Consider the following 15,564-nt stretch of genomic DNA (forward strand, 5'->3'; position numbering starts at 1 on the left):
ATTTGTCTGGTCATGGATTTGATATTTAAAGAATATACAGCTCCAAAATAATTATATTTTGAATTTTAATAAATCTCTACAGACATAATTTTTCTTTCCTCCATGAAATTCTTAACATATATGCTAAATTTCATATTAGAAATTATGTGAGATAATATTAATGCTTGTGGATATTAAACCATGTAAACCAAATGTTTAATTAATGGGAGATCAAAATGGTCATAAGTTTTCATAGTGAGCTTCCATTTCCGGGTATAGCCATGACCCTGGGACCTGGAGCTCAATTATCCTAGAAGTTGGGAGTACTTATGGAAAAAGAAAGATTTCCTTGGTAGCTTAAATTTACTCTAATCACTAGTTTTAAAATGAATGCCTTACTTGACTTGTTGATGGCAAACTGATCTCAGTCATGGAAACAGCCAGACACTCACCAATACAGGTTCCATTTTCTGCCTTGGTCATTCCATTTGGACAAAGATCAATGCACTTATAGCCACCACGGGTGTTCTTACAGTGCTGATCTGGTCTGCATACATTCTGCCTACACTCGTTCACATCTTGATGAAAGAACAAAGGTAGTGTAGATTAAGAAAATTATGTATTCAACTTTTCCAGGGAAATCATACTTTTGGAGTTTAGGGATATTATTTACATATATTCATTGCATAATCACTGTGTAAGGGTAAAGTGCTTAAATTCAACAATGTATGTAACACACTTTAAAATAGAATAAAAATCAAAAACAAAAACCAAATACTGTTTTACAGAGCAGGTAGCCATACCATTTTCTCTTCTTAGAAAAATAAAATTTATATACACTGTTAATTTCATTTGTATACATATATATGTACATATATTTATATGTATAGGTATACTTTTGCAAAAAAATTAGAGGAAATGTCATGAAGAATGGGTCTGTAATTAGAAAAAGAAACTCATAAAACATAGCATTTTTTGTCATTTTGGTTTTGCATGGATTGCATACATGCTGCATGCTTGATGTCCTAAATGGGAACCGGTACCAAGACACACTTTATGCATTTAGATCAGACATCATTAAGAAGTTGTAGAGGTGTCATTCCTTTAAATTCAAAGCCCTTTTCTTACCCATGCATTTTCTGCCTTTGAGCTGATACCCAGGTTCACATCCACAGTGGAAACTTCCTATGGCATTGAAACAGCGCTGGTGACAGGGGCTGGATTCTTGGCATTCATTAATATCTGTTAAATAAAACAATACTTTCATTATATGCTATTAGGAAACCTGAGTTAATGTATCCCAAATGTTTAACATTTTAATGATCTTGATCATTACCATGTTTAAGATCTCTAAAACCTATGCAATGTATTCACACTCATGTGATCTGCCAAATACTTGACAGAATTAATTGCTGGAGAGGATATCTCTCTTCAATACTCTTAAAAGTAGACAACTGCTAATGATACAGAACTGTCAATGAAACACTCTTCTACTTTAAGTATTTTGCCATATGGCTCTCACTCCTGTTTCTAGGAAGTTCCAGTCCTGGAATATTACTGACAGACTGGGATGCTGAATACAGAGGAAAAAACTCCAACACTACTAAGGTCTTTTGCAATTGTCCTTTCTTCCCCTTTCTTGCTCCTTAACTTGGTGCAGGTCTTTATCACCCTGTGCCTGACTGCATTAACATCAGCATTTCTCTACGTTTGCAGTCACTGCTACGTTGTACTTCCCAAACACCATCTGGGTCGTAGTGTAACAAAAACTCTGCAGGCATGAACTCCTCAAACTCTTGGGGAATTGCCTGTGGTTTGTACCTTCTTTCCTTTCCTTTCCTCCAGTCCCAGAGGAAGAAAGCCCTCTTCTCTCACTGAAGAAAAGTCCCTCTATTTGAGCTTTTGAGCTCTGCAGCCCATCTTACCCTTCCTCACCAAGGTGAGGACTGTGGTCCATCAATGATTCCCTCCTCCTGTGCATTTTTGAAGTCCTTCCAGTCTATCACTGATGGGCATTTGGGTTGGTTCTATGTCTTTACTATTGTGAATAGTGCTTCAATAAACATACGTGTGCACGTGTCTTTATAGTAGAATGATTTATAATCCTTTGAGTATATATCCAGTAATGGGATTGGTGGGTCAAACGGTATTTCTGGTTCTAGTTCCTTGAGGAATCGCCACACTGTCTTCCACAATCATCGAACTAATTTACACTCCCACCAACAGTGTAAAAGCATTCCTATTTCTCTACCTCCTCTCCAGCATCTGTTGTTTCCTGACTTTTTAATGATTGCCATTCTAACTTACGTAAGATGGTATCTCATTGTGGTTTTGATTTGCATTTCTCTAATGACCAGTGATGATGAGCTTTTACTCATATGGTTGTTGGCTGCATAAATGTCTTCTTTTGCGAAGTGTCTGTTCATATCCTTTGTGTACTTTTTGATGGGATTTTTTTTTTTCTTGTAAATTTGTTTAAGTTTCTTGTAGGTTCTGGATATTAGCCCTTTGTCAGATCGATAGACTGCAAAAATTTTCTCACTCTGATAGTTTCTTTTGCTGTGCAGAAGCTCTTCAGTTTAATTAGATCCCATTTGTCAATTTTGACTTTTGTTGCCATTGCTTTCGGTGTTTTAGTCATGAAGTCTTTGCCCATGCCTATGTCCTGAATGCTATTGCCTAGGTTTTCTTCTAGGGTTTTTATGGTTTTAGGTCTTATGTTTAAGTCGTTAACCCATCTTGAGTTAATTTTTGTACAAGGTGTAAGGAAGGGGTCCAGTTTCAATTTTCTGCATACGGCTAGCCAGTTTTCTCACCATTTATTACATAGGGAATCCTTTCCTTATTGCTTGTGTCAGGTTTGTCAAAGATCAGATGGTTGTAGATATGTGGTGGTATTTCTGAGGCCTCTTTTCTGTTCCATTGGTCTATATATCTGTTTTGGTACCAGTACCATGCTGTTTTTGTTACTGTAGCTTTGTAGTATAGTTTGAAGTCAGGTAGCATGATGCCTCCAGTTTTTTTCTTTTTGCTTAGGATTGTCTTGGCTATATGGGCTCTTTTTTGGTTCCACATAAAATTTAAAGTAGTTTTTTCTAGTTCTGTGAAGAAAATCAGTGGTAGCTTGATGGGGATAGCACTGAATCTATAAATTACTTTGGGCAGTATGGCCATTTTCACGATATTGATTCTTCCTATCCATGAGCATGGAACATTTGTGTCCTCTCTTATTTCCTTGAGCAGTGGTTTGCAGTTGTCCTTGAGAGGTCCTTCACATAAAATGTGGCACATATACACCATGGAATACTATGCAGCCATTAAAAGGGTAAGTTCATGTCCTTTGCAGGGGCATGGATTAAGCTGGAAACCATAATTCTCAGCAAACTAACACAGGAACAGAAAACCACACACTGTGTGTTCTGACTCCTAAGTGGGAGTTGAACAATGAGAATGCATGGACACAGGGAGGGAAGCATCACACACCAGGGCCTGTCAAGGGGTTGGGAGGGGGTTAGGGGAGGGACAGCCTTAGGAGAAATACCTAATGTAGGTGATGGGTTGATGGGTGCAGCAAACCACCATGGCATGTGCATACCTATGTAACAAACCTGCACGTTCTGCACATATATCTCAGAACTTAAGTATAAGAAGGAAGTACTTTTTAAAAAATTATACTTTTTCTTTCCAATAAACCTGTAGATATAATCAAAACTTTCCTCTCATAACCAAATCCCTCTCTCAGGTCCATACTCATCTCAAGCTCCTGCCACTTCTCTCTTGCTATATTCCAAACCCTTCAAAAGAAAAATCACCATAGTTGAGCTCTTCACTTCCTCACCTTACATTCCAGATTGCCAATGTCTCTTATTTTGTACTTGTTTTCTATTTGACATCTTTTAATTTAACCACTCAAAATCTACAATGTGCTAACTTACATAAACACAGATGTGATCATATACTTTTTTGTTTTGTTTTTGAGACAGAGTCTCTCTCTGTCACCCAGGCTGGAGTGCAATGGCACAATCTCGGCTCACTGCAACCTCTACCTCCCGGGTTCAAGTGATTCTCCTGCCTCAGCCTCCCAAGTAGCTGGGATTACATTTGTGAACCACTGCACCCAGCTGTGAGCACAAACTTTTAAAATATTTTTCTTAGTGCAGTTTTTTTTTCTTCTTCCTCTTTTGGTTGGGCTCCCTTCTCCCTTTTTACCTGTCTTACCCGCCAAAGGCAAACAACATTAACAATCTAGTATGAATAATAATTTATTTCTACTGCAGCCACATAAATATCTCCACCGAAATATATAGATCCATTTCCTTTTTTTCTTTGGTTGTTTTTCCAGTTACATACTCTTTTCTGCAAAATTATACATACCTTCCTACATCTGGATTTTTCTCATGGATGCACAGTGGTTCATGGTGTATGTACCATGCTTCATTTATTCTGTTGATAAACATTCAGTTTTGGATCCACTGTCTTTTCCTTTATGAAAAATCCTGATAACAGCTTTATTTATATTTGCCAAAACTTGGAGGCAACTAAGATGTCCTTCACTAGGTAAACTGTTTTGTATCTAGATATTTATTATTGAGCAGTGAAAAGAAATGAACTATCAAGCCATGAAAAGGGGTGGAGGAACCTTAAATGTTACTAAGTGAAAGAAGGCAATCTGAAAAGGCTGCACAATTGTATGATTCCAACTATATGACATTCTAGAAAAGGCAAAACCACAAAGACAGTAACAAGATTGGTGTTTGTCAGAGGTTGGAGGAAACAGAAATGATTCAGTGAAGCACAGAGAATTTTGAGGACAGTGCAACTATTCTGTACGACACTATCATGGCGGATACATGTTGTTATAAATTTTTGCAAACCTATAGAATGTGCAACACCAAGAGAAGCTTAATATAAGCTAGCCTCTGAGTGATAGTGATGTGTCAGTGTAGGTTTATTGACTGTAACAAATGTACCGCCCTGGTACATTTGATAGTGTGGGATTTTGATAGTGAGGAAGGCTGTGTGTGTGGAGGGAAGGGGTTACATGGGAATCTATGTACTTTCTGCTCAATTTTGCTGTGAACCTAAAACTGTTCTTAAAAATAGCCTACTAAAAATATCCTTCAACAAACATTCTGGCAGTCTTATGCAATGGAATTTTATGAAATAGATTTTATTGGACTGTGCAGTATGATCTCAATCAAATGGTAACAGGCAAATGGTCATTCAAAACCACTGTGCCATACATATTTAACATAGCTGGGGAATGTATCTGAATCAGAGCTCATGAAGAAGCTCAACTTATAAAACATATAAAATGAAGTTCAGGTTTCAGTTCTCCAGAGAGACAGGAGTCCCACTTGCTGGATATCTCCTCACTCTCTCCCTTTTATGTGGTCCCTTCCTCTTGGAGTTTCTGAGACAGTTAACTTTCGAGGAGTCAAAAGGGGAGTCTAATTCTTACTGTCATGAACATAAAGAAAAGGCCTCCATTTTTATACCTTGACAACTCAGCCCATCAGAGGTTCTTCGAAAACCAGTTCCACAATGGACCACACAGCGATAGGATCCAATTGTATTGTCACAGTCCTGACCAGCGTGGCAGGTGTGCCTACCCAAAGCACACTCATCAATATCTGCAACAGAGGGAATCATTCAACTGAGGTGAACTGAAGAACACCAGCCCAAGAACCTGCTGTGAAATAGGGATACGAAAAGCCATGAAGGACACTTGAAACTAGAAAAGAGCAAGAAGGACTTAAGTTTTTGGTTGAGTCACTTCAGGTGGGCTAAATAGCTGACAAACTCACAGCAGCACGGTGTGATTAGTATCTTCATAGACTGACTAATCAGACCACTTACAAATTAGGTGGCTTTTAAGAAGTTACTTCTCCTTTCTGAGATCTTGAGTGAGATGCTCCAGGCATTCCTGCCTTGAGAATGCCCTACATGCAGGCAGTGCATGAGCAGTGTTCTTATTTTTTCAGCCCAACCTTCTGTTTGTTGCCAAAGTGTGGGCAGAAGTAGTAGGAAAGAAGAGAATGGGTCTATCACACTTTTTCTAGGTCAAAGATTGCCTTGACCCATTGCTTAAATGTGTCTATTAGATTTGTGAATACCTTGACAAGTTCTTCCATCTGCAGCTATGGTGAGGCCTTTAGGGCAGGAGCAATAGTAGGTCCCCATGGCATTGTGGCAGGTATGGGAACAGGGATTCCCTGCTGCACATTCATCCTCATCTGAAAGAAAAAACAAGAAGGCCCAGATCAGTATAAAATCCCTACTTTCTGGGAGTTATTAAAGCCAGTAAAAATAATTGCTTATAGAGGCCAAGAAGTTGAATCAACTATAATAGAAAATACTTTAAGTGCCACAAAATGAATTCACTAAATAAAAATAATTTGAGGCATCTGAGTTATCCTTGATAGTGAATAGATGGTTAGATTACATCATAAAACAACAATGATAATAGCTAAAATATATTTATCTACTGTGCTCTAAATGCCTTTTACCTGCTTTAACTCTTTCATCGCAGAATTCCTAGGAGATAAGTATTTTTATTACTGTCCTCATTTTGCAGGACAAAACTGAGGAACAAAGAAGTTACATAAATTGCTTAAGGTCATATAAGTCATTACTTGCAGGGCTGTCATTTGAACCTCGGTAGTCAAAAGACCACCTCTTTATCATAAGACTATATTACATTGCCTACCAATGAAAGAAAAGCGCTGTGTATGTAAATGTAAGCTCCTCAAGCCATTTACTTAGCAGTTAACTTATCTGTACATCTCTTGTGCTGGTACTTTGGTGGGATAAAATTGGTTTACATTAGTGATAAGTCCACAATCCTGCCTGTCCTCTGATTAATTCTAGGGTTCGGTGGCTTAATGTTGGATTGTGGCTCTCAAACCCACAGCAATCAAGTCACCAGATGAAGTATAGTGTTTATTGTCTGTCTGCTCACTCCACATCTATAGTTAGTCACTATCTCTGACACAGTTGGCTGTGGCCAAATTCAGAGAACATGGGCTTTGCAATTAACTTAAATTCAAATGTAGCTCTGCCACTTGATGCTGAGTGGTTTTCGGTAGTTTGACTTTTCTACATCTCTATTCCTTAGCTGTCAAATGAGATGTTTACAGAACTGTTGTGATGATTAAATACCTACAGAAAGGGCAATAGATATCCATTAAATGCTATCCAACATTGACATTTTCATTAAAATAAAACCCTTTATTTATCTCTGTACTTACCAGCACAAAAAGGTCCAACTGAGTCTAAGGTAAACCCGGCGGGGCACTGATTACTGCGATCTCCTACCACAGAGAGGAAAGCAAAGTTAACTGACTTATTAGAATAGTTGCCCCTGGTTTCTTTCCATTAGCATCTTCCCTGGGAATATATGCCAAAGATGAAACACATAATGCAAAAATGCAATAGGTGAAAATAAGCAGGCATGGAAAACTTTGCCTGTTTCTCAACCAAGAAGTAAATGAATCCCAGTCCAGAGATTGTTGACAAGCTGCCACTGGAAACGGGTTTCTTGTGTAAGTTGTTCACATCAATAAAAAAATTATTCTGTGATAACTAAAAAGGGTCCATGATAAATGTATATGCCAGGTATAACCACGGGCAAAGTCCTATTCTTCCAGCCATTACTAACCCTGTTTTGCTCTAGAAAGAGAAATGCTGTTTTTAAGCAACTTAAAATAATTTGTGCCAGTGAAAAATAGAAACTCTGTGAAGAAGCTCCCTCCTTTTGTGGATCTCCTCCATTAGCATCATTTAGCATTTGGGTCAAAATCTCCCATGTGTGACCAAGTGTTTTCCTTTTCATCTAGTCAAAATAAGGGGAAACAGGCATATTGTGATAGAAAAGATTTAAGTTAGATGTCAGAAACAAAAAAAGCGAACAAGAACAAGAACAGATTAGTTAAGAAACCTCTTTTCCTGAAAGCATCCTAGTCTTCCTGCTCATGCAGTGGGGTGGTACTAGGATAGATGGGACAGAAACATCTAGGGCATATTGCTTGCTAAGTGATCATTGCATGGTTACTGTGTGTGTATCACAATTTAGTTTCCACTTAGTCATTTGTTCATTCTTTAATCCAACCAGTTATGTTGTGTAGGACACAATTGCGGAAAAAACATGTCATGTAAACATATTAATTTATTACCTGATAGTAGTTTTAGGTTTTTGGTGATAAATAGGGGAGATATCTTCTATTAGGTGGAATTTGGGAAGTTTTTTGGGAGATACTTTTGTTGTCATAATAAGACTATTAAAATTCAGTGAGTGGGACAGGTCCTGTGGCAGGTTTTACAAGAATGCAATGTGTAGTCTTGAAAGATGATGATCTGTCCCTTGCCTTGCAAGACTTTCATGAAAGTAAGAAATCTATAATTATCTAAGCTTTGAATGTGTCTACCGTATATTACGCATTTTTCACGATTTAAATATATAGTGAATTTTCTAGGAATGCAGTTTTCATAAAAATTGATGGCTGATTGGACTGTTTCATTCAGAACATTACTATGAGTTGCTTAATGTTCCCCAAATAATCATACTAGGATTCAGTATATGTTTGAGTATACAACTACTTCTTTCTGTCCAAAGATTTTCCTATTAAAATATGTAATGTTATGAGTTATTTTTTTTGTTGATTTTCATATTATAGTTAAAGTGTGTTATTTTGAATTATGTTACAATTTTTATTTCAAGACAGTAAAAGGTAATAAAAAATATTTGTTTATAATAATGTATGATAACAGTAGAAACCTTGAAAAGTATAAAATTCTGGTAGTCTTGTCAAATTGAACGAACTACTGCTGAGATGTTGATGTTTTTCCTTCCAGTCAATTTTGTGAATACATACTTAGAAATTAAATTTAGGATATACAGACTGATAATTGCCAAGCTTGACTAATCATAAAAATCATTTGAAAATCTTATTAAAAATATAGGTTCCCTTGGTCCCATTTCTACTAGACTTGCCAAGAAAGAGACCTGGGAATCTGTGTTTTTAATGGGTGTAAAGATTTTCTCATAATCACCCAGGGGTGGGCAACCCAGGTTTGGCTCATACAGTGCTTTTCAGTTATTATTGTCATGAACATTTCCCTTTGTTACTTGTTTACAGTGATGCTGTCAACACCTAGAACAATATTTAGTACACAGTAGGCACTCAACAAATATTTGTTAAATGAATAAATGAGCTAAATATTTCCTATTTCAGTGATTTTAAGTTATTGTTATATAGCTGTGCCATAACTTATGTATTTGTTTCCTACTTTGAGGATATTTATTATTTTTCTATTATAAATAACACTGGATAAAACTTCCTAAGCATTCATCTTTGGCTATTTCTGTGATTTTCATAGGACAGACTCCCAAAATGAGATAACTGTGAAAAGATATGAATATTTGAAAGGCTATTGGAGACACACTGCCTTCCAGAAATGTTGAACCAATTTATCCCCCTGCCAGCAGTGTGTAAGGGTGTTCATTTCCCCATACCTCTGTAACACTAGGCAGTCATCACCCTTGTTATAGTCAGAAAATAACTTATTAATTTGCATTTCCTTGCTTACTAATGAGGGTAAACAGTTTCTTCACATTTGTCATTATTTACTCTTTTGTGAGTTTCCCTTATGCAGTTTTCTACTGAGGATATTTGCCTCTTTCTGATTTTGAAGTGCCTTTGTATGTATTAAGGTTAATCATGGTTGTCAATAACATGTGATGCAAATATTTTTTCTTGGTGCATATTTTATTTTCTCATTTCACTTTTTTTTCTTCCCATGAAGAAGTTTTAAAAAATGTATTTGTAGTTAAATTTATATATTCCTTTATAATTTCTGATACTCTCTGATTGGTGTGTAAAATATATACTTTATAATTAATTTTAAAAAGACATTAGATTTTAAAGATATAAAAATAGGAGATTGACTTTATTTGAGAGTTTTCCTGACCAGTACTTTTCAAAAGCAAGAGTGCAGACCAGATATATTAGAATCATTTAGGGTTTGTGTTAAAAATACAAACTCCCAGACCTGACCATAGACTTGCTAAACCAAAAATCTTTGTGGCCAGAAATCTGAACTTTCATCAGGCTCTCCGGAAGATTCTAATTTCACTGCAACCATACTTAGCTCTAGTATAGACCTAACACGATTTGCTAGTTAAATTACCAGGAATGCAAGCTTGCCCCCTAATGGTTGCTCAAAAACAAATTGCAAGTACACAATTCTTAAAATTGACAAGGACCATGACACATGTATCATATGTAATTCATAGAATCACAGTGTCCAAGGATAGTAAGGGGCCTTTAAAGGTCATACAGTGTGTTTCTTTATATTATGGGACCCAGATCCCTCAACAAACCCACTTAAAGACACCACAAAGACCTTTAAGCAGTTTTGGGCTTGGGAAATGTACACGATTAGGTAGAAAGTGTACATGACTTTTCAGAAATCAATTCATGTAGTTCCAGATGGTAGAAATTCACTTATTTGTGCCCAGTTATCTTTTCTTTTCTTTTTTTTTTTTTAAATTAGATGGAGTACTGAAAAAAGTAGAAACAGAAGTTAGATTTAAAAAGCAGGTATTTGGGAGGCCGAGACGGGCGGATCACGAGGTCAGGAGATCGAGACCATCCTGGCTAACACGGTGAAACCCCGTCTCTACTAAAAATACAAAAAATTAGCTGGGCATGGTGGCGGGCACCTGTAGTCCCAGCTACTTGGGAGGCTGGAACAGGAGAATGGCATGAACCCGGGAGGTGGAGCTTGCAGTGAGCCGAGATCGCGCCACTGCACTCCAGCCTGGGCGACGAGCGAAATTCCATCTCAAAAAACAAAAAAACCTGGCATAATTAGGGAAAGAAAATGTAACTCCTCATTCTGGTAGCTCGTTTCTTTTGTTCAAGTGGCATGGCATGCATGGCAATAGTAAAAGGTACTGATGAAAGCAAGAGTAAACACTGAAAATACATTTTTAGCATATCTGCTAAACATGATAAAATGGTGATGTTTAAAATTTACTTGGCTCTATTTTAGGAAACATGGCACACAGGAAAACACATTCACAAGGTCAATGTGAATCCTTTTAAGTAAACTCATGAGAGCCTCAAGTTCAACGTTAAAGTCACATAAACATTTAATGTCTAACATGACTACATACAAGAATCATCCCAGCATTAAAACCCCACAGAATATGGAATGTTAATTGCTGTGGTGGCTCTTATGACTGAAATGGGAATCTCAGGAGACAGACACATCAAAGAACCACATAGCACAGATGGACTGCTTAGATCAAGGGTTGCAGAACCATGCTTGGAAAATGGAAGCAGTTAAAAAATCATAACTTCCAGGAACAAGAAATGACAGCTGGAATCCTGATTATCGCTGCATAGTTTTAAAAAGCTGCTTTTAAAATATAGAAATTATTTTTGACTAGTTTAAGACACACCTTTGTATTATGTTTCAGGAATTTAAAAAATTTCTTGACAAATATAAAATTCAAAACAATAACAAATGGATTTTATTTGAAGAAAAAGCATTTGGACACATGTTTTTCTTTTTTTGGAGATGGAGTTTTGCTCTTTGTTGTACAGGCTGGAGTGCAGTGGCGTGATCTCGGCTCACTGCAACCTCTGCCTCCTGGGTTCAAACAATTCTGCCTCAGCCTCCTGAGTAGCTGGCACCCGCTACCACGCCTGGCTAATTTTTTTTTTTTTTTTTTTTTTTTAAGTAGAGATGGTAGTTTTACCATGTTGGCCAGGCTGGTCTGGATCTCCCGACCTCAGGTGATCCGCCCGCCTCTGCCTCCCAAAATGCTGGGATTACAGGCGTGAGCCACTGCACCCCACCATATTATGTTTTTAACCCTCTCTGCACATATGGAATAGAACAACAGCAACCCCACTGTGTAGTGTGAAGAAGTATATTAGTAAAATAAATGTACTAGAACTCCAGTTGGGTTGGCTTTTCCATAGGGCTTTACTTAACAAAAAAGCATAGACAACACACATGAAAAACCTGATATCATCATGTTAGATGTAAGCCTCAATGTCCTTATTTTGAATTTTTTTTTAACCATTTAGACTGGATGGCATAAAGATACGGATTTTCTTTTAATCAAATTACCTTTGGATATTGAAGCATGAATTTTAAAACCCAGTGTCTCTTCTAACTGGTTATAGTCAGATTCGACAGAGGATGCATGAAGTGTTTCAACCAAGAAAGGCATTCTTCCCCGTGCCTGATCATAGAAAACGGTGTGGTTCCATGTGTATGGGATGCTGATGCCATCAATGGTGAACAGCCGGGTTGAGTAGGCGTATAGCTGCCCAGGACCTGTTTGAATGTAGTCCTCTGTGTAATCCTAAGGAGAACAATGTGGATTTGAAGATCAATATGGCTCATACTAATTTTTTGTCCCCTTAAGGGGACTATGAAATGCAGAATGAGGGGGGAAAAAGGATTAGGAGCTAAAGAATACACATCATGATGATGGTAAACATTTAATATGTGTTAACTCTTTTAATCCTATCAACAATTCTATAAGGTAGCTTTAAATAGCCATAGTTTGCAGACTAGAAAAGTAAGTTTGTAGAAATTAAGCAACTTTCTTATGACATTGCTAGAAAGTGGTGGAATGAGGATCTGAATGTGGATCTGCTTGGCATCAAACCCTATGTTCTTTTATTTATTGCCTCCTTCATGAGAAAAATTGTATAGTAATTGTACAGTAGTGTTCAGGAAATAACATAAGGTTTGAACTCTTTAATTATAACATAGTTGTTTCATAATTTTGCTGTCATAAATTTCAGTTTAATAAGAGACTCAAAGATAAAGATGTGAAAGGGCGATTGTTAGCCTTTAATTTCTGAAATATTTCGTGGATGATACACAAAAACGTTTATGCAAGAATTACTATCATCTTTGTTTAAAGAAAATTAAACAAATGCCTTACATCAAGTATTTGATCTTGGTCCTGATAGGGAGGGTGGTGAAACCATTAAGAGAGTTTGTAAAAACTTGTCCCTGAAGATTCTTAAACAAAGATCAGATAGTTACTTAAAGGCTTAGTAGTTTGGACATTTTCCCCCACAAAGTGGACAAGTTATCTGTGCTCCTTCTATGGACCTTTCACGCATACTCATCATTACTCTAATAAGCAGCAGAGACAAGTTATCCTGGCATTTTACCTTTACAGTGACTTCAGCAGGTGACTGAAGCTGTAGGACATAGCCACTCACAACGATATCTAGCAGCAAAGCACCATCGGAATCCAAGCCCCGGGCAATATGAGTCATCCGCAAGATTTCTCCTGGGAATTACAAGATATTCATTTTGACAGCAAAAAAAAAAAAAAAAGATTAAAAAAAAAAAAAGGTTTCTGGAAGTACAGAGCAGATTTACCTTACATACCAGTTCAGCTATGCTATTTGAGTTCCAACTTGAATAAGTATAGGTGATGAGAACTGAATTAGCACTTAGCCTCCCAATTCAAGAGTTAGGTTTATTGAATTCAGTTTCTTTTAATGTAGCAAAAATGTGGCATATGGTTATACAAATTTCATACTTTAAATTCACAGGCAATAACAAAGCAGCCTTATAAACATGAATTGTCTGTGACTGGCAAAAACCACTAGTCTGGCCACAGTGCTTTGTTCTTTCTGATGCTTCTAAAAGTAACAAAGGACATCTTAGTAAGTGGATACCCATGAAAAGATCCAATTGTCTTCTCCGCTGATTAAATGTTGGTTAAAGATAAGCCCCTCTTCCTTAAAGGTCGCTGCTATGAGGCTGACCAACTGTGAAGAGGCTTGAAATGGAGCTCTCTAAACATCTGTATGTACATGGAAAGGGTCATGAATAGCTAACCCATACTCCTTAAGACTAGGGATAAGTGAAAAGCCTTTAGGTTTGTTTGTTTTGTTTCTATCTTTTTCATAAAGAATTGCTATAAAGTATCCTAATTGGATCTTGGTTTAAAGACAAAGGTCTTTAATTAATAACAGTAACTCATTTTCCTTCTTTGTTTGGTCTTTAAAATCCTCTCTAAGGATTTAAAGAGAAAATATTTTTAAAAGAGAAGAAAGGAGGAGAGGAGAAAAACTTTTAGGGTATAAAAATGACTGCTTGAGAACACATGGCCTCTTATGATCTTATGTTAGTACAAGTTTACAGCAAAATATGAAATTTCTTTTATATCACTTATGATAAGATTGCATCCAAAAGTTTTAAATTATTCTCTGTGAACATGTATTTTTCTTAACCACCAATCTTTATGGTACTTTTTATAGTAATAGAATATTAAATTCAGCTGACACTAACCAGTTGCAAATTCCACTTGAGTTTCTCTTTTGAAGACTGCATTGGTGAGGGTAAAGCCATTGACTGCTTCTCCTATTTCCTTTGCTGTTGCCCAATAAATGGGATTTAGAATAGAAACTATCTTTCTCATTGCTGAACCTAAAGAAAAGAAGGATAAATAAGGTGATAGCAAAATTTTTACAGTCTATTTTATTGTCTTCATAGCACATTATTCACAAGGATGAATTCTAAATAATGTTGAATACCAGAAACAAATAACAGTACCTCATGTATCTTTAAAAGCTTACCATTGGAATAGAGCTAAGGATTATTATACTTATGACTTAGTAGTAGCATTCTCTAGAACTTTAAATAGAAGTAATAATAAAGAATAATATATAAGTTTTTAAAAAGACGCTTATGAACAACTTCTATAAACAAAGACTTACCAAGACTACGAGGTACATTGGTAATTTTGGCACGTATTATTCTGGTATCAGAGTTAGGGCTATCAGTTATTGTGGCATTAAGGAAAGCAATTCCAAATTCAACATCATTAATATTTCCAATAACACTTCCTCTGGCTCGCTGGGGCCCACCTATTGGGGGAAAAAAAAAACATTCCTGGATAAGGATGCAATTTCATCAACATTACGTGGGAGAAAAGAAGGCCAGTATTCAGAGATGCTACAAATCTTTTCTCAAACATCAAAAAGATCATACGACATCTGAATTTAATAGTGAAATAAATAAACTTTTAAAACATTCGACTTTCACATAACACCCATCATCCCCCATAAATCTAGGATCCTTCTAATCTATGCACATCATAGTGTTATTAATATTTCATAAGCCAAAGAATACAATCAGTGTCCAGTTCCCAAACTAAAAATAAAGAATGTGTTGGTGGTGGTGATGAAACGACAATGAGAGTTTATTGAGCATGTTATGCATGATGGTAAACATTTAATATGTGTTAACTCTTTTAATCCTATCAACAATTCTATAAGGTAGCTTTAAACAGCCATAGTTTGCAGACTAGAAAAATAAGTTTGTAGGAATTAAGCAACTTTCTCATCATTACATTGCTAGAAAGTGGTGGAATGTGGATCTGCTTGGCATCAAACCCTATGTTCTTTTATTTATTGCCTCCTTCATGAGAACATCCAGGAAAAGGAGAGACTTCATCAACAAAACAGCTTCTAGGCCACTGCCAATGTAAACGTGGATTATCTAAGGACATTGTTCAGTCTTGGGTTTTAGAGT

General features: G+C 36.6%; 1 protein-coding gene across 1 annotated transcript in view; it reads right to left on the reverse strand.

Moving 5' to 3' along the window:
• The window catches only part of HMCN1 (hemicentin 1), a 452,346-nt gene that overhangs the window by 18,257 nt on the left and 418,525 nt on the right, over positions 1–15,564 (reverse strand). Inside the window, exons 94-102 of the mRNA XM_025362857.1 lie at positions 14,748–14,897; positions 14,320–14,457; positions 13,188–13,309; positions 12,124–12,361; positions 7,230–7,292; positions 6,096–6,215; positions 5,478–5,612; positions 1,108–1,221; positions 432–557 (exon numbers count right to left, since the gene is read on the reverse strand). Of these exons, the coding sequence (XP_025218642.1) occupies positions 432–557; positions 1,108–1,221; positions 5,478–5,612; positions 6,096–6,215; positions 7,230–7,292; positions 12,124–12,361; positions 13,188–13,309; positions 14,320–14,457; positions 14,748–14,897 (1,206 nt within the window). The remainder of the gene's footprint in view (positions 1–431; positions 558–1,107; positions 1,222–5,477; positions 5,613–6,095; positions 6,216–7,229; positions 7,293–12,123; positions 12,362–13,187; positions 13,310–14,319; positions 14,458–14,747; positions 14,898–15,564) is intronic.

The sequence above is a fragment of the Theropithecus gelada genome, chromosome 1 (assembly GCF_003255815.1).
Source record: "Theropithecus gelada isolate Dixy chromosome 1, Tgel_1.0, whole genome shotgun sequence".
Lineage (NCBI taxonomy): Eukaryota > Metazoa > Chordata > Mammalia > Primates > Cercopithecidae > Theropithecus > Theropithecus gelada.